This window comes from Cygnus olor, chromosome 1 (genome assembly GCF_009769625.2).
Source record: "Cygnus olor isolate bCygOlo1 chromosome 1, bCygOlo1.pri.v2, whole genome shotgun sequence".
Taxonomy (NCBI): domain Eukaryota; kingdom Metazoa; phylum Chordata; class Aves; order Anseriformes; family Anatidae; genus Cygnus; species Cygnus olor.
The window spans coordinates 141,012,903-141,032,645 of NC_049169.1; the positions used below are offsets into that span (position 1 = coordinate 141,012,903).

General features: G+C 44.0%; 3 protein-coding genes across 3 annotated transcripts; 1 reads left to right on the forward strand and 2 right to left on the reverse strand.

Annotated features, from left to right (window-relative positions):
* Positions 1-1,480: 1,480 nt before the first annotated feature.
* LOC121059249 (histone H2A-beta, sperm-like) lies at positions 1,481-4,663 on the reverse strand. Its single transcript, XM_040535846.1, has 2 exons — positions 4,532-4,663; positions 1,481-3,902 (listed from the first exon to the last, which is right to left on the reverse strand). Exons 1-2 carry the CDS (start codon positions 4,592-4,594, stop codon positions 3,477-3,479), a joined length of 489 nt encoding a protein of 162 aa, XP_040391780.1. The 5' UTR covers positions 4,595-4,663; the 3' UTR covers positions 1,481-3,476.
* A 2,977-nt stretch (positions 4,664-7,640) lies between these two features.
* LOC121074684 (histone H2A-beta, sperm-like) lies at positions 7,641-8,060 on the reverse strand. The gene has a single exon (XM_040567112.1). The coding sequence runs from the start codon at positions 8,058-8,060 to the stop codon at positions 7,641-7,643; it is 420 nt and encodes a 139-aa protein (XP_040423046.1).
* Positions 8,061-12,860: 4,800 nt separating this feature from the next.
* Positions 12,861-19,459, forward strand: PDCL3 (phosducin like 3). Its single transcript, XM_040535857.1, has 6 exons — positions 12,861-12,997; positions 13,983-14,112; positions 14,703-14,793; positions 15,482-15,625; positions 16,473-16,681; positions 19,029-19,459. Exons 1-6 carry the CDS (start codon positions 12,992-12,994, stop codon positions 19,169-19,171), a joined length of 723 nt encoding a protein of 240 aa, XP_040391791.1. The 5' UTR covers positions 12,861-12,991; the 3' UTR covers positions 19,172-19,459.
* The last annotated feature ends 284 nt before the right edge of the window (positions 19,460-19,743 follow it).

A 19,743-nucleotide genomic window follows, 5' to 3' on the forward strand; every position in this document is an offset into this window, starting at 1 on the left:
TGTTGCTGGCATAATAAATGTTAAAATCATTACAAGCTGAGTTTAAGTGAGCTTGTCCTTTTCGGGGGTAGAACAATTAAGAAGACCCACCATGATACTTCTGGCAAAAATATCCTCCCAGATGCTATGCACAGCACTGCAAAGAAAGTCACACAGATAGCTGGAGAGAGCATAGCTTTCACTGCAGTGCTGGAAACAGTTGTTCCCTTCTCTCCCACGCACTCTTTATATAACCCCTTGTTTGGGAGTCTAATGAGCACTTGTATAAACAAAACAATGGCTTCCAGCCTTTCTAATACTTAGCAGCCTCAAAACATTCAATAAACATTAGCTAGTAAATAAGCAATTTGCCCCCTGAAGTCAAGAAAGTACATAAGCTGTGACACCAAGGAGAGCTGAGGAAGAGAGACTGAGAAAGAATTGGAAACAGGGGCAAAGTCTGACCCAGCTGCTGGGGCAGCCTCCACCAGCCATATGCCTCACATCTTATCAAAGTATTTATTTGGGGTATAGCAGCGTGCAGTCTGGTAACTAACAGGGCTGAGGATATGCTAGAAGAAAAGATTATGCTTTATTATAATATATTTAAACTGACAATGGATTTTTAATCAAAGATTAAGAGCACCCCACTGAAGCATACATAATGCTGTAAACATACGTATCTTCAAAAGAAAGACCAAACAGGCTTCCCAGCTGCAGGAGAGAAACAGTATTGGAGAATTAATGAGAGTTCCCTGAAATTAACATGAGGTGTTCTCTTTCTAATTGTCTTCAGACATTGCAAAAAACACAAGAATGAATGCATCAGTGGTTTAACATTTAGAAATGGAACATAAAAGCTATAGCAGCGAGCACAGAGAACAGAAGAGCCATAGCAAGACATATTTCAGGAACTAGCACATCTGTAGGTCAGCCCAAACTACTAATGACAGTAGAGCTGCACGATAGCTGCTGGGACTCCTGTGTGCTCCAGGAATGCCCTTTCCCTGTGGTTCCCTCTGGACCAGTGTTCCTCCAGGTCATGCTTGCTTGTGCAGTTGTGCCAAAGAAGTGGGTGAGACACCGCCAAAGGTGATGCCTCTCCCCAGGCAGCTTTTAGAGTTACCAGCCTCCAAACTGGCCCTTGCAGTTGCACAGATATGAGTTGGAGACCCCAGAGTGTCTACTGGCATTGAGCCCTGGAAGACCACATCTTCCTAAGTTTGCAGCTTATGGGGCAATGGAACACCACTTCATTTTTGCCAGCCACCCTCAGATAGTGCTTAAGCATGTAAGATTTTTGGCAGAAGTAGTTTATAAGCTGTATAGAATTGGTTATTCAACAACTAATATACGAACACCAACCAGCACCACCCTGATGGTGGCCTTCCCTCTGACCCAGTCTGAGGCTGAATCCTGTGCCTTGGGCAGGACCAGTGCCTCTTGGCCAGCTTGTCTCAGCACAAGCTATGCAGCTCCCCAAATTGGGGCACCAGGGTGAAGCATGCACAGGAGTAGCTTGCTGAAAAGCCACGGGTTTTGCTTTTTAGGAAGAAAAAAAAGCCACCAAGTCCAAAGCAAAGAAACTTAACATGCATGAGGCCAGCAGATGCTGCGAGCAGCTGTGTTGACCCAGCAGAGGGAGCAGTGCAGCACTGCAGGAGCTGCATGAGCCCATGCTGCTGCTCGAGCACCCGTGCTGTGGGCAGCATCTTGGATGAGCCAGAAGCCGGTCTCTGAGCCAACACAGCACAAAATGTAACCACCAGCCTGACAGGGGAACAAGGGACTGTTTTTCTTCAAACACAGCTCATATTGTCAGTGTTGACTGAAACTGCTGTAGAAAAACATCCAGCAGCCCCCTAAGGAGCTGCTGTTACTTTCCAAGGCAACGGTTTATTACACAGGTCAGCGCTTCAGCACCATATCACCCTCTGAATCTCTGGAGAAACTTGCTTATGATTACACAGCTAGCAATGGCTGATCTTCCGGCTGCCCTCTAAACAACATTCATCCACTACCCACACTATAAACCACTCATCTCCAGTACTCATAGCAGCCAGTTATACTGGGACTGACCCGATACCTACAGACTCTCCTCTATTTGTCTTTTCATGGCCTTGCCTCTAGTAGGAGCTTTCAGCGTACCCACATGCTAGAGGTTTTACATACTGAAAGTCCTCCAACTGCAGTCCCACGATTGCTTTTTCCTGGCTTCCCATCTTCCATTTAAATTCTCTAGCCTGCCTAAACAAGAAGAGCTCTCTGCAAACAGTTCAAGTGTTCCCAATACCCTCAAGACCAGAAAAACAAGGAGTTTTTCCAAGTTGCACTACAGAAAGCAGCAGCACCTTATGGATGACTATGGGGCAAACTCAACAAACACAGGCTCCCAAATCTTGGCCTAGTAGGGTCAATGTGAAGGCAGTTCTCCAAATAACCTTTTTGTCTGAACAGATTAATATATCTGAACCTAGTAGACAGTAGGGTCTTTCGATGCTGTGCTATAAGTAGAGAAATTCAAATGGCTGATAATGCACTTGTAATGTCCTAGAATTTAAGTGGCATCCTGCTGGTGAAGCTGTTAAATAAAACCTGTAGCACAACAAATGTGGTACGTCCTCACTGGTATTACAATCTAGAGTAAAAACCCAATAGTGCTTAAGTAGCCTTTCAAACCGTGTAGCTGTAGCACACGAGTTGGAAGGTTCTGGGAAAGGCTACTTTCTGGATTGCCCTTTAATGCATAGCTTTGCTTGATCCGGATCCTAATGGAACAAGCCTCAAAGAAACTAAGGAGCATCTCATCAGGATGCAATCTAAAAGACGACTTCCTAGATCTTTAAGGCTCAAACACTGACCATGTTTATACACTGTCTGTTGAAGACTCCTCAGAATGTACTCCATGAATGCAGAAGCTTAGGAGAACAATTCCAACACTATCCTTGGACCAAGGCGTGTGTGGCGACACTCTGAAGTTACAGCACAGCCCTACTTCAGCATCCAAAGATGAGAGAAGATTATAAGGACAGTAAAGCTGATGTATAAGGAAGTCCAGTGTAAGTCTCTTGAGTGCATCTACTTACACCAAATAGTTCACTTCAGACCTCTTCATGGGCACAGTTGTCAGATGAAGCAGACTCTCACACATATTGAGTAAGTAGATCCCAGCTACCCACCCCCATTCTTTAAAGACAATAGGCCAGGTTTCCCTAAATAACTACACTGGGAAGAAAATGATGCAACAAATATTTTATAGAAGGAGAGAAGACCAACATGAGTCCATTTTACACTTAGGTATTCATAAAAGTAGTCTGTTAACTTTCTTTTGAGGGACATAGGAAAACCAAACTAGCAACGCTGTCTTTAGCACTTCTCAGACATGCACCTAGGTACACACACGAATGTAAACCAAAGTTGCCAAAAAGCATGTAGAGGTCCAGGCTGCGGAAGATACCAGCACTAGCAGCAACACAAGCTCAAGAGCCTGGTGGCAGCTAGAACTCCTGTGACCGGACACTTTTGTGGGGTGGTTTAAGAGACATGGTCTTCTTAGGCAGAAGCTCAGGAAGAACATTAGGTAGCACTCCTCCTTGAGCAATGGTCACGCAGGAGAAGAGCTTGTTCAGCTCCTCGTCATTTCTCACAGCCAGCTGGATGTGTCGGGGCAGGATCCTGGATTTCTTGTTTTCCCGGGCAGCGTTCCCTGCTAGCTCCAAGATCTCCGCTGTCAGGTACTCCAGCACCGCGGCCAGGTAGATGGCAGAGCCGGGACCAACCCTGTCAGCATAGCTGCCTCTCTTAAGGAGCCTGTAGACACGACCCACGGGAAACAGCAGACCAGCCATGGATGATTTAGTTTTCTTTGGCACAAGGAGGAGCTTTGGGTTTTTCTTTTCGCATTCAGACATTCTAACATCAATCTAGTATGAAAGGAAGAGGAATTAAACAACAAAATCACCACCACCAAAAGCTTAGCATTTAAGTTCCTTCCATCCCCCTCATTCCACTGCCTAATTGCTTAGAAGTCAGTTTTCTTTTCCCAGAAAGATTGCTAGCTGTTTCATACTTTTGTCTGAAGGAGCAGATGGGTCTGGCTGCTCCTCTAGGAGTCTGGCAAGTTTCCAGCCAAGAAGCATCTACAGGCTCAATCAGAGCAGCAGACCAGCCATCTGCTAGACCTCCAGGACTTTTCAGGAGAGCAAAGTGGAACTTAGGAGCAAGGCCTTCTGACCCTGCATCAAAGGAGTATTGCTGTTAACAAGAAAATTTAAGCAAACAAGGCTCCAAGATACCCACAAGCGTCCAGAAAGCCTGCAGGGAATCTTCATTGAACTTACCTCTAGTAAGAGAAAACAAGAAAGCACCACACTAAGCAGCTTCTATAATCATAGCCTTGAGAGAACCCATACTAGAAGTTATTTTTTTTTTTTTTCTCCTGTTGTTACATCAGAAAAATATATCTGCTGGAAACCACTTCAAGTGGATCTTGCCAAAGGTAAGGGGACCCATTGCTGCAAAGTAACAGGTCACAATGAGGAACAAGACTTACAAGAAGAGAAACTTTGCTTTTCACATCAGACACCAAAATTACTCTACTCAGCATACTATGCATCAGGCTACTACAAATGCACGAGTGCCATCTGCTTGTACAGTATTCCTCCCATTTCAACGAGTCTCTATTACTTGTTACTGATAAAGTCTCTGGTATTGAATAGCATTAACTCCTCTTTAACGCGTAACACAAAGCAGCTAAAAGATGAACAGAGGAAGGTTCTGCTCCTTTGTATAGAATTGCTTTTAAGATTTGATCATTAGCTGTTTTTTAAGTAATGAGAGGCTCCACACAGATTTGATGAGGAACTAAATCAGATACCAAATTGAAGCCCTTAGAAATAGAATAAAAGGTTCTTACAGGAGGTTTCTGAGGGCCCTAAGGAAAATAAAAAAGAAATAAATTTAGAAATAGCCCAGATAAGTAAATAAAATTAAATAACCACCTTAATCAACAGTCTTATGCTAACTCAGAACTTACAAAACTCAAGAGCTTACCTAACACTGAGACACAAAGTTTCTATTCTTAAAAACAAAATTTTACCTGAACAAGTTATTATCCTTTTCTTCAACAATATCATAACCCAAATCTACCAGACTACACTTCCTATGAAGAGCTGCCCCCTTTTAAACTCTGTAGTGGTAGCCATATCATTAGCACCTCTTCTGTCATTTAATGCCACCTGGGTGAGTGATGATTCAGCCACTCAAAATGGAAAACAATCAAGGTCACAACACTTGAGCAACTCGATACAGTACTCAAGAGCATGTGAATTTGTCACTATTCCTTGTAGAGCTGCTTAGCCCTTCATCAGCTGATGTTCCCCTCTGAAAACATGTATATTATTTACTGACTTAACGAACGGCAATACCCCTGATTGGCAGTTCATTTATTACAGCTGGAAGGGGGCACAGCTCATCCTGCTGTAGTCATAAAGAATTAAACACAAGTTATATCATGGTGGTTTGTGCTGCCAGCATTGGCCACACTGCCTAGTGACCCCACTGTAGAGCCTGTGAAAGCTCAGGACCTCTGATATTGGGTTGTCTGCATTCTATGGCTTGTCCCCATTTGTCACATTTTTTTTTTCCAAAGTCATACATAGTTGTGTTGCAGGGCATAATATGTCCATTCTAGAGTCAAGTGTAATTGAATCTTTTTTTTTATTATTTTTTCAATACGTAAGTGCTGAAGGGTTGAGCCCTGGCCCAACAGAAACTTTGACTGAGCAGATGGGTTAGAAGGTATCCATCCTCTGTCACTGTAAAGCCAGAGGGGTAATTTTTCAGATCACTCTGATATCTGGTTAATTTACAAATGGCTTAAACTGTTGGCTAGAAGAAAGCAATTGAGATTGATTTTGATCAAAGAAATACCAAAAAAATGGACCTTTGAATTGGACCGGTACCTCACCACAGTCTTTGGTGTACCCACGCAGTCTTTGGGTGTAAGCAAAGACAAGGCCACACTGCTCCCTCAGTCTTTTGTCATACAGAAAATGTCAAGTGAAGGCATTTCTAGGAGCTGCGTGAACACTGGACATGCCTTGGAGGGATGTTTGGTGTGATGCAGAGCAGAGCCACAGGAGCAGCACGATTACTGAAACACAGTCCTCTTAGATCAGCAGATGACGCTATAGATGGTGCTATGAACGCCACACTTAAAACTGCATGAAATTAGTACATTACTTGAGTCTTCTCTCATTACTGCAAACATGTAGACTTTTGCTTGGTTGAAAGAAATAGTCATTCCAAGACCTGTTTTCCTTTGCTGTGGTCAGATGGAGGAACTAATTTGAGTTTCATATGTTCATTTCTCATATGCCTCTCCTAAAGTTTTTTTTTTCTCCATTAACAGGCGTAAACACTCAGCACATAGCTGAAGTTGCATATAGCACATCTTTACTATATGCACAACTACACATTTTTACTACACATTTTGTACAACTACACATACTCCTACACATTTTTACTTCAGTTGCAGGCTAGCCAAGATCTCATCAATTTGCTCTTTAAAAGCAAGCAATATACATTGACTTTTTCAGTTGCCTACCACAGTGGAAATGAAGGTGGCTGTTCTGCCAGGTATCCTTCTCTCTTCCCACTCCTGCCCAAGTGCAATTCTGAGACATTTACTTTGCGTATCTCACACAGCTCCGATGTCCTTCAGGATCATATAACCTGACCTGTAGGCTCTGACACAATGATGCTTTGAAGAGGGCAAAGGAGCTAGGTCAAACTCAAAACAACAGGCAGATCTTATTCAAATAACGGCCTGATGCTTTGGCTGCAGGTTAGGAAGCTTGTCCTTACCAGCACTTGTGTTAGATGCTGTGAATTTTGTGAGACGTTGCCTTGGGGCCAGACGGATCCTAACACATCTGCACCAGACCACTGGTTTCCCCTTCAGCAGGGAGCCTCAACATCCACTACAAACAGAGAGAAAACCCCAGGAGCCCTCCTGAAGGAGGACTTTTGGTGAGTTGGTCAGCAATGGCCTAGGGGATTGCTTGGAGCTGGAGAAGTGTTATTCTGCACTGACAGAAGCAGGACGGTCACCTCTACTAGCAGCACAAACAGTGTACTGGGCTTCAAATACACTTCCTACGGTCAGTATACAAGAAGGGGACAGTGGTTTAGACTCACATTGGAAGCTCTCTCTACGGCTTGTAGAGCTGCAGTGAGCATTAAAGCAGTAAATCAGTAACTTCTGAAGCAGAGTTAACCTACAAGGTGCTGAACCAACTGCATTAGGAAGTTTGTGATGGAAGAAGAGTTCATATGAATGGCAATGCATTGTGACTCCTCTGCCTGTTCCACAACTATTACTTAAAACACGTTTTCAAAAATTAATATACTCTTACTTTTTAAGAGAGTTATTTGGATGGTATACTAGACTTAGAAAACCACATTTCTTGGATTCTTAGATCCCTGGAAGGAGAGCAGTGAAGAGAAAGGAGAACAATGTTGCTTTCCAGTAAGTTTATTAGAAGCTTTAAAAACATTAAAAATCAGTGGAAAAAGTACAAACAGATAATCACATACAGATCAGTGCTACTGAGTCCCATCATCCATAAGTGCACAGAACAGACCAGGAAAAGCAAGTTTCACTGGCAACCAGGTTGTTCTTCAGAAGGAGCAGCACTTTGGACAGTTTTCTTCGGAAGGAGCTCGGAAAGGATATTTGGCATAACCCCTCCTTGAGCAATGGTCACGCAGGAGAAGAGCTTGTTCAGCTCCTCATCATTTCTCACAGCCAGCTGGATGTGTCGGGGCAGGATCCTGGATTTCTTGTTTTCCCGGGCAGCGTTTCCTGCTAGCTCCAAGATCTCCGCTGTCAGGTACTCCAGCACCGCGGCCAGGTAGATGGCAGAGCCGGGACCAACCCTGTCAGCATAGCCACCTCTCTTAAGGAGCCTGTAGACACGACCCACAGGAAACTGCAGACCAGCCAGGGCTGATTTAGTTTTCCTTGGTGTAGCTCCAGGTTTGCCAGCCACTGCACTTTTCTTTCCATGTCCAGACATCCTGACTGGCACAAAGAGACAGAGGATTTGAGACCTTTACATTACCCAGGTGCTTGGAAGGGCAAGAAGAGATTACAGCCAAGTGAGTTAAACTTCCTACTCTTCCACATCAAGAAGAAAGCTTGTTCTTTTTGCAAGGGAATGGAGAGCTACCCACCACAGTTCATTAACAGCAAAACTAGGATTTTAACTTCTACTGCCCTTTTATAGCCTGCCTTTTGGTGAGAGGCCTTTTCATAAAACCGGAGTAGTTTGAAAAGCTGTAAAGACTTACTGAAGCAGATATGAAGAGCTCCAAAAAAAAAAAAAAAAAGTAGTCGTTTTCTCTGGTACTTAGTTTGTATTGGAGATTGGGGCACAATGGGTCTTCTTATAGAAGACTGTTCTTAAACACTACAACTGTTTTCTCAAGTTTAACTTGAAGCTAAGCCTCTCTCTTTATCCTAGAGGAATCTGTATACCAAGTTCTCCCATTATTCAGATCTTCATTTTAAGTATGAAGAGTGTAAGATTCGTACTACCCATTGCATCTTACACCTGAGGTACTCCCAGAGGAGTTCATACAAGTTCCTAAATTAATTACCTGAGGGACATTCTCTAGCTGCCCTGAGAATACTGAAGCTGTCCTGCACTAGTAGAAGGAAGAATCAACTTAGACAGAATACTGCTAACAAAAATAGATGTTATAGCCAGTTTAGAATGAAGTCAAGAATAATGAAATTCAGTCCAATTAGAATGGCAAAAATACTGATCTAAACATTATTTAGAATTTGAGTAAATAAGACAGTTAACTTTCAGCACAGCTGCTTGTAATATACAGGAACATCCATCACCAGATTAACATAGCTTTTTGTTTAGTTTTTATAGAAAAATGTAAATATTTAAGAAAAATCAGAGTAAGATTTCAGAGGGAAGAACCAAACCAAATCAAAAAAAAGAAAAACATAACAAAACCCAAGCGAACCAAGCCATAGGTCATTACCTCTATTATCAGACCCCCCCCCCCAAAAAAAAAATCTCATTTTCTGATTATTTTCATTACAGCTGTACTATAAATACACCCCATATTCATATAAATAACCCCCTATTTTTCACTATGTACTATAGGTGAAAAATATATCTTGTTACCTTAAAAAAAATAAATCTTATTTTAGCCCAGTCTGTGCCTTACTACAGCCAACACTCAAAGGCAAACAAGCCACCTATCATTCACCCTAACTCTAGGGAGCAGTGCCTTTTTATTAGCAACATTTTCTCCTCATTAGTGGGTCACCTGGACAATTAATGAGTCATTCCCACCTGTGGCTCACCTTCCTCCTAACCCTTGATTTGAGGGAAAAGGAAGAAATACATTACAGACACCCTGAAGTGAATTCTCTGGGGGGACGCAAATCTGTCTCGAAGGGCCAAGCTACAGCTATATTTCAGTCTCTCTGTGACAGTGCCAGCTCTTAGCCACTCTGCCTGGAGTATTTCTGTCTGTACACCTTGTGTAAAAACAATCTTCTCTTTCCTGCTGAGGCTTGATTTTCAAAAGTACATAGAGGAAATGTGATTTATAAATGCCATGTATTTTGAGTTGGGTGAGAGAGGTGGAAACAGCGTATTATGTGTGCCCTAGGCAGAGGGAGCCTTTGTTGGGTGAAGGGGACAGAGGGACTGTTAGCTTTGCTCATATTGTGTGAACAAAGCCCCATCAAGTGACAGGAGGGGGCTGCTCCTAAGACTTGGGGCTCTTCTTGTAACTCAGGGTTTGCTGTGGGAACAGAGGCTCCTGGTGCTCAGGGTCCTTGGTTAGTTCCTCTGAATTAACCTGGGCAAGAATCTCACCTAATGCAAGTGAATGTTTTCATTCACCTTTTAAAAAATGAGAGCATGCTTTGTTTGTGCTCATGTCTTTCTCTTTGCTTCCTGGTGTTCAGAACAGGCTCCAACCAGCAACATACAAGAATGATGGTGAGTGGTGTTTCAGGCACAAAAGATGAATATTAAACTAACATGTCCTCTGTAAAGCCAAGGCTCTGATAAAACAGTTGCACACTGAAAACTGGCACAGACAGCTAAGCCTTCAGTTCTGCTTGCCAGATACTAACTGTGGGTCAGAACCAAAAGACTTTCTTAAAGAGGGCCTGCAGAAGACTTCAGAATTGTGATCCCCAAAACCTGAATTCAGGTGTTGCCTCACTGGAAGACACTGTAGCCTGCTAATTCCTGCTTTAATGTTCTCACATCACCTCTAATTGTGGCTCCAACACCACTCAGAAAACTGCATTTTCCACAAGGATGTGCATTCAGTGCACCTAAGCACCAAGAAGAGTCTTCCTCCCCTCCAGGGCCCTGGGAGGTGGGTATGGGACACTCTCCACGCATCCAAATATTCACCATAATGATTGATGTCCTCTCAAAGCACAGCCGTGGCTATCCATTTCCTTTAATTCAGAGATAGACACAGTTGTTTCTCTGCATGACCAGAACAAGCACAATCCTGACGCCTGTGGGCTGGTTGTGGTGAGGCAGTTTTCCAGGGACCCAGAGCTCAGCTCCCCGTTCCTGGGTGAGCACAAAATGGAGGGGGAGGTGGGAGCAGGCATCTTCCCCCTTCTCTGCGGCTGTGTGTTTTTCAGAAGAATCATAGAATCATTAAGGTTGGAAGAGACCTTCAAGATCATCTGGTCCAACCATCACCCTACCACCAATGTCACCCACTAAACCATGTCCCTAAGCACCACATCCACTCAATTCTTTTCAGTGGCAGAGGTGCCTATTTTTAGGGAATGGGGTGCTGATCCTAAATGGAATGGTGGGGGCACGGATGATAATTATGTGTTAAAAATAGACAATATGTAGTTTAGATTTGTTTATTTATTTAAACAGAGCATCAAAAGAAAAATGAGGAGAGGAGCCCGTGAAGCAATAACACAGGATATGAAACACAGACAAGAATGGACTCAATGCAGAATAAAGGAAAGTGTCACAGAGAAAAACTAAGGCAGAGGAGAGCCCCAAAACTCACCAAATGTATTTACATGCTTATAGGGAAATATTCCCTATGGTTGGCAATTTATTTGGTTTTTTTCTGTGATGGTGCTTAGTTTGGTTTACATATTTACGAGATCATTATGGCTGAGGTTGGAAGGGACCTCTGGAGGCCATCTAGTGCTCAAGCAGGGACACCTAAAGCAGGTTGCTCTAGGACCAACAGGTTTAGTGTAGCTTCAGGAAGCTGTCTCGTGAGGGTGAGGAGCTGAGGCTGTGCCCAGCTCAGCGTGCTGTCTGCTAGGCATACCATGCCCCACGGCCACACTGCTTCCCCTGCACAACTTTGGTGGCCGACAAGGACAAGCTAGCCGGGGCTGGGCAGGAGCAGTAGGGCTCTGTGGCCACATCACGAGGGTACCCATGAACTTATGTTAGAGCAGGGAGTGTAAGAACTTCTGTTCTGGCCCACAGAAAATGCACCTTCTCTTCCTCCATCACATCCATGCTGATGTTGATTTGAGGGGTATGAGGACATGGTGGGGGCATCTCCGTATGCATTGTTTTGTTATAATTGAATTATTAAGGCTTTTATTGCATTAAAGCCCCACTGAGAGGGGCGCTGGGCATTGCCTGTTAAAGGCAATGCAGTGCTGTCTGCTCTAATGCAGATCTTGAGGGCCCCTGAGGAAATGGAGACCACTTAGCACTAGCCTCATGCCACAGACTCAGTGGGTCACTGAGTGGGACAGATGAGCCTGGGATCTAGCAATGACTGGGAAACCACGGGATGGCTTTAAATGCTCCAAATGGAGAACACCACCAATTTGAGAGTCATGGACCCTTTACAGCAGTGCAAAATAATTAATGTTTGGGGAAGACTGTGGTGATGTACTTAGTTGTGTGAGGCAGTTTGACACCAAGGTGAGGGATACTATGTTGGTATCTGAAATAAAAGCTGAAAAGGCACAGGGTTTTCTTAACCAGGAAAGCCTGCTATCAGTCCTGAGAGAAAATAAGAAGGCCCCATCAAGCCTATAACTTATAGAGTCATATCATAGAGCAGCTCGGGTTGGAGGGGACCTTAAAGACCATCTAATTCCAACCCCCTGCCATGGGCAGGGATGCCACCCACTAGATCAGGTTGCCCAAAGCCCCATCCAGCCTGGCCTTGAACACCTCCAGGAATGGGGCATCCACAAATCCTCTGGGCAAAAGGGATTTGGAAAGGATTGCATGTATTCTCACTGGGATTGATGGAAAGAACTTCTTTACTGAAGGGGTTGTTAGGCATTGGAATAGGCTGCCCAGGGAAATGGTCACCATCCCTGGAGGTCTTTAAAAGACGTTTAGATGTAGAGCTTAGTGATGGTTTAGTGGAGGGCTTGTTAGTGTTAGGTCAGAGGTTGGACTTGGTGATCTTGGAGGTCTCTTCCAACCTAGATGATTCTGTGATTTCGTGATTCTGTGAAAAGCAGCATTCCTTGGAATGCGGTGGTTTTGCCTGGAATTTAGAACCTAAAAACGGGCTTTTCAAAAGCAACCATTGCCAGGCTTCCCAACAGGAGCCAAGACGGGGGGCACCTTGGTTAATGAGTTGTATCCTATTAATAAGGATGTGGTGCTTGATACTAAACCCTTTTCCTGTTATCAAGCCGCAGCGTTGGGCGGCAGCAGAGACTGAAGCCGCACGCGGAGGGGAAAACAAGAAACCCTAAGAGGGGGCCATGCCACACGCTCAGCCTCACTCCCAGGGCCGAAACCCTTCGCTATGTTTAACCCTGCCCCAGCAGGCCGAGCCGGCCGGGCCTTATTAGGCACTGAAGGAAGCAGCGGCGCTGGCCCGGCCCCGCTCCGCCCCGCTCCGCCCCCCCTAGGCCGCGCCGAGCACACCGGGACAGGGCCCAGCCCAGCACCGCCGCACCCCGGGCCCCGGACCCGGCCCCGCCGGCAAGATGCAGGTGAGGGCCCGGGGGTGCGGTGGAGCCCGTGGGGGGCCGGGCAGGGCCGCCCCGGTGCTCCCCGCGGGGCCGGGCTCGGGCCCCGCCGCAGCCCGGAGCTCCCTGCTGGGGCGGGCCCGGCATGGCCCCCGTGCCGGGGGTGCGCAGCGGGTTGGGCTCTCGTCCGTCTCTCGTTTTACTTCTGTTTATTGTTTTATTTCTTTATTTATTTCTTTATCTCGAAGTACGGCGTTTGTTTTGCTGCTGGTCCTCGGGGGGCTTTGGGACTTGGCTCAAGTCGGGAAGGAACCAAAATCAGAGCACGAGTGTTTACCGCCGAGTTTTCCTGTTTAAAACAAGAAACTGCGGTGTAACTTAAATACTTGAGCTTTTCAGCAATGCATAGGAGCCTGTTGGCCTTCTTCTTTGGGATTATTAAAAGAAGCTTTTAAAATTCAGGAATAACCTAGGCATAGATTTAGAACCGCTCCCTAGCAGCGGCCTTACTCAGCAGTGACCACGCTCGCTTCTCTCCGAGCGCTGCTGTCGTCACGCTGACAGACTCCACCGAGGAGGCTGCCAGTGTGTGCACAGCTCGATCCACAGGGCTGACACCCACCTGTTTTCAAACCCGTGCTTCCCAGGACAACGATCTGTTCCGCTGAGGCTCCATTCCTTAGCGTTGTGGCCAGCGCATGTCCCCTGTCACCCTGTTTCTGCCCCTCTCACCTTGCGAGAGCTGCAGTGGTGGTTGTAACACTTCAAATTCTCGTGGCTTGCCAAGGCATGCTGTGAGTGGGGTGAAATAAAACAAAGTCACTTTTTTCTGGCCCCTCTTGGGGCCACAAAAAAGCCTCAGGAGGTTGCACACTGAATTCCCGATGCTATCAAGACAGTTACTGCTGTATCAATGCCAAGTGTTCCTTGAAAAACTTGCCTCTGTTAACTTCTGGATGTGTCAAAGTTCTTCTTGAATGCATGTCATCCGTTTCTTGTTCCTTTGTAGGACCCAGACAAAGACACAGAGTGGAATGACATCCTGCGCAAGAAAGGTATCCTTCCTCCAAAGGAGAACCTCGAAGAACAGGAGCGTGCAAAGGAGGAGGAGCAGCTTATGATCCTACAGAAGTCTATTGGTGAGTTTATGTGCCTGTGAAGCAATGTGTCCTTTTCTAAACCTGTAAGGGATACCAAAGCTAATTCTTGTATAGCATGGCCATCTCTTACCAGTATCAGACAAATATATTCCTGAATACATGGCATCTTCCGGTACAGGAAGACTTTGTTCGCAATGCCAGTGCCATGTTTTTGTAAATGTTTCAAAACTGAAATAAGAGCAGTCTGAAGGGAGTTTGTCATATGAATGCACAAATGAAAGTATCTAATGAACATGATCATTACCTGTTGTATGCTTCCCCTATTATTCAGGCATCCCTGCTGTATTGTATGTCTCTGCTGCAGTCACAGAACTTGAAAGCTAGCTCAGGTACTTCTGTACTAGAGTAGCCAGCCTCTGGCTCAGTCCTTTGCATCACTGTCTTTCCATTTACATGTGTAGAGTGCATAATATTTTCTAAAAATCCAGTAACAATAATATTGCAGGAAAAAAACACCACCACATTTCCTATAGTTAATCTATCCTTAAAATAAATAAATTCCGTTAGTCTGAAAGGCTGAGTTTTCCCAGAATTAGATTTTTGCTGATTTGATATTGCTTCTGTCCTAGTGAAGACTTACGAGGACATGACTCTGGAAGAGCTAGAAGAAAATGAAGATGAATTTAATGAGGAAGATGAGAAAGCTATTGAAATGTACAGGTTAGAGCATCATACAGAACTTGATTTTAATGAAAATTGGAGCATGTGGTTGTTTGGGGTTTTTTGTTTTGTTTGTTTTATAGGTATAGATACACGCTATTAGATGGTATCAAAGAGGTAGGATGTTCTTAGGCCTGATGCTAGAAAAAGTGCAATGTGTTTTTTGATCTCACGTGGACCTTCTGAGTGCCTTTAAAAGGATGGTGGAGTTTGAATTCAGTGTCCTTTATTTACAACCCAATTTTGCAGAGATAATGTACGCCCACTGAGCGAATAGTGAAATGGGGACTGTGAGAGCTTTGATAATCACCTTCAAGTTTTCTCAGTTTTTGTAGGAATGACAATAAGGTGCTGCATATTTATGATGGCAGTGTTGATTTATCATCATCTTTTTCTCTTTTTCATCTCATGATTTTTACCATCTAGTTTGGTAGTGTAGTATCTGCAGAAGAAATGTCTGCTGGGGGCAGACATGACAAATTCCATTCACAGAACATAGTTGTACTTCTTGTATGTTGATGGCTTTAACTTGTGATTCAAATGTAAGAACATCTACAGCCTACATTAACTTCTGTTGCTCTGGGCTTTGAAGATGTTTGTAATCTGCCTCTGAAGTCTAGGTTTAGACTATAAAGATTTTTCTGTCAAAAATACATCTGTTTTTAAGCTTTCTTTCCTTGTTGTTCAGACAGCAAAGGTTAGCAGAAATGAAAGCAGCTCAAATGAAGAATAAATTTGGGGAAGTTTTGGAGATTTCTGGAAAAGATTATGTTCAAGAGGTTACAAAAGCTGGAAAAGGTATATGGGTAGTCCTGCACCTGTACAAACAAGGGTAAGAAATTTTATTTTAAACCTTTCACTGTCAGTGGCTGAAAATACTCTAGACAAGTGTATAGTTAATGTGGAAATTAAGGAACTGGTTTTGGAGTTGCAAGAAATATTGAATTAATAATTTTCTTACTGTTGGCTGAAGACAGCCAAACTTTGCTCTTAAAAGGATGTTACCAGGAAGTGGCTCTCTTATATAGGTATATACACAAACACTGCACTGTGTGATTAGTCTTCCTATAGAGGTAGAGGTCTTCCCATTTCCTCTGCTACGGAAATACTAATCTTTGAAAATTATTCTGGGTAAAGTGCAAAGTGTTTTTGCTCTTAGAAGAATCGCTGTGTGGCTTTGACCTGTTTGCTAGATGTATAAAAACAGAGTGAGCAAGGTTTTCAGTCTTGTCAACAGGATGGAATATCTTATTAAAAAGGTCTTATAAGTAGATGTAATTTTCTGGGAAGGGCTAGAAATACTTGATTTTGTTTGTCGTCTCTAACTGCCTCATGTGTATTTGTTGTCATTAGCTTTCTCATTTCCAGGAGTCGCTTTTCTTTCTGTTCTGCCTATGCTCGTGCAATTTTCAAACATCATATCTTGTAGACCAAACCCTTTGTATAAAAAGGGGGAAAGTGGTACTGCTAATATTTTTTTATTAAAAAACAAAAACAACCTCCAGTGATGCTGACTTCCTCTGAATGCTGGAGTACTGGACAACAAAATTATTCAGAAGTTGCTTCTGGTAAATTTGTCTCGCTGTTGAACTGTTATTTCTGACCTTTCTTCTGGTGAAGATTACTGTCCAACGTGTCTTCTAGTTTTTCTTATGCATGTCTATTGCTGTTGTTTACAGAATACCACTCTGTGCGTTAATAAATCAACATTTGAATGGGCTTGCAAGAAAGTTCAGAGATGTGAAATTCATCAAAGCTATCTCTACCACCTGCATACCCAACTATCCCGATAAGAATCTGCCTACAATATTCGTCTACCTTGAAGGAGACATCAAAGCTCAGTTCATTGGGCCTTTGGTGTTTGGTGGCATGAACTTGACAAGGGATGGTGAGTGTCTGCATCTTAAATATTCCAATGGAAAAGTGAAAATAGTGAACAGTTTTGCTGGGAAAGAAAGGAGTGAAGTGAGAAATAGGAGAATGGAGATCACTAAAAGTCATGAGGGTTTTTTTCTTCCCCACCCTTTTGGCTTAACGACGTGATTGAAGCTATATTGTACAAGCAGCAAGTGGCAGAGTAGGCCAAGATACAATTATTTATTTTATGTGTATGCAAGTATACCCTGTGCCCTGTGAAGCAAATTTTCCTGAATGCATTAAAAGGGCAAGTCATACCCCCCCGACTTGTGTTTTTTTTTTTTTTTTTTAACCCGAAAGACTGATCTTGCCCCCAGTTGCTTGGTAATCTGTGCACTTGATAACTGGTGATTGCTCATTGCATTGCAAGGCATCTTGTTTCACTTCCAAGCTGAAGGCATATAAGTGTCTGTACCTTCCTGACACACAAGCTCCACTCCCACACAAGTGGGAAGAGCCCTTCCCACTGCCCAGTTGGGCTGCTCCCTTTTCCTCTCTGTCTCAGAGATGGAGAGCCTTTTCTGGAGATCATGGTTTTGCCTGGATTATTTCCTCCTTGCTGCTTCAGCCCTTCTGGTGCTAGATCAGGGGTCATGCAGTCTTACCAGGATGATGTGCTTCGGGAGGTTAGGGTAGTAGGGCTGTGCCACAGATCTTGCAGAGCACCGTGGCTCTGCAGAAAAAGCTGTTATTTGGAGAGGCTGGCAGGGTATGGTGTCATAAAGCAGTGCCTGAAGACAGAGGTCAGCAGTGGAAAAGGCTCTTCCTGTTGGAAAGTAATGCAACTGTGATGCAGTTCAGTGGATTTTATTGGAGCTAGAAGGATACTCATCAGCTTTCTGAGTAGGTGTGTTGGTCCAGATACCTTCAAGTTTTTTCGAGGTCAGACTTAAGGGCACCTATATCTGAAGTGAACCACAAATAAGGAGCATTTCAGGACCCTGCTGAGTGATGGCAGCTGCCTATACTGGCATAGAGTGCAAAGAGTTTGTTGTTGTTGTTGTTGTTTTAATAAAATCCTGAAATTTATGGATTACCTTGAATGTGTGCTGTAGAAAACACTTCTCTGTCTGAAATGTCAGAAGGCGAAAAGCTCACCAGTGAGATCGCTAATTTGAGAGTAACTAACTCCGCATTTAGAGGTTGCCTAATTACACACTGAAGGGAGCAATGGTAGCAGAACATACAGTCATCTTTCTCCCGTTTCGAGCTCATAAATAATTGATTTTGAGGGATCCAAAGGTAGCCGAGCCAGCTTAATTCAGTCATTGCAAAAAGCTAGGTACTGAAATTCTACACTTTCTTTTATTTTTTTTTCTTTCTTTATCCCCTAAGTCTAGGTGACTTCCACTGGAGATTAAAGAAAGTGTGAGGTTGTATTCATTAGTCTGTAATGTCTGAAGGAAATTAGATTTAATGATGGGTTTTGCAGCAGAACTAGGAGAGAGGTTTCAACTGAGTGTGTTGTATTGGCTTTCTACCACTTCTGGGAAGCAATCCAATTTGTGTCTATATAGTAATAGGCCCACTACTGATGGTGGAATTTCTTTTACTGTCTTGAAAGGAACTAAAAATCAGTGCATGGAGTAGTGGGAAAGGGGTAGATTGCATCTGTGGAGTACATCCCTGGAAAATAGCTAGAATTCAGATGTATAAATGGCATTGCTACTTTTCTTTTGCCACTCAGCAAACAATCTATTCCCTACGTCTTCTGCCTGTGATGGACTTTTTGTATGATGCAAACAGCTGTAATGTATTGGCAGTAGATGTGCAAACCTGATTTCTATCCTTATGTGGGTAGAAGGAGGTGGTATTCTCTTTTCCCAGGAGAGCTGCCTTATCTAAAGCTGCTGCTCTGTATCAATTCTCTCTTTGATGCTCCCCATTGTAAAGGGAGCAGGGGGGCGCAGGGTGTGATGTGGGTGGGCTGCAGAGCAGTGCTCTGAGCCTGTACTTTGGATTTGTGCCCTGGGGTGAGATCTGTGCCAGCCCTCCTGAGTCCTGAAGGGAGAGCTTGGCTGCTGTGGGTGTGGGAGATGGGGCAGGGGCTGGGACCGGGACCAGAGGGTGGTGGAGGACAGGGAGGAATAGAGCAGGGCCCTGGTTTTGGTGGGTGCGATGGTAGGGTGAGAAATCAGCTGGGGAAGCAGGGATGGCAGAATTGTCAAGGTCTGAGGTCCTTCTCTCCTTTTGAGAGTAAACCAGAAGGGCAAAGAACTGTGTACTGAGGTAAAGAAGCATATGTCAAAAAGAATCAGATGTGGAAAAAGCCCAGTTTGCTCCCCATATTCAAGGCACTCTCATTTTGCTCCATGCAGAATTGGAGTGGAAGATTTCGGAGTCAGGTGCCATCAAGACAGACCTTGAGGAGAACCCCAGGAAGCAGATCCAGGACCAGCTCATGTCCTCGATTAGGGCGTGTGCCCCAACCAGGGCAGAGAGTGACTCAGAGGATGACTAACTCCTGCATCAGCATCAAGAGTGATACAATAGGCCTGCAGCCAGTGTTCCCATCTAAAGCGCTGGAGATGCTCATCAAGATCTTGCTGAACCCCAGAAGAGTGGTATTTCAAGACAGACATTTATCTAGAAATTTAAAGGTGGTTGTTTTTTTTTGGAGGTGGGGAGGAAATTATTGCAATTTCACTTAAGATCCTGAAAGACATTTTATATTATGAAGCTTGAGTAAATATTACTCAAAGTTTTAAAATACAGGCATCAGTAGACACAAAAGTCTCTTGTTATTATTTTAATAAATTGATGACTTTTTTAAAATATGAAATATTAAGTGGCCTAAAGCCTAATAGTTTTGACATGATTGTGTGTATAAACAGCTGGTCTTAATGTGACAGGTTATAGCACAGCTCTGAATTTGGCTTTCTGTTAGCCCATCATGTGCAGATGTTGGCAGAAGGGCCACTGTGAGCTGGGGGTGCCAGCATCTCCGGAGATGCTGGTGACGGCCGTCATCTCCTGGGACCTTCCAAGTCCAGAACTCCCTTCCATGCACAATTATTTGCATAGCAGCAATAC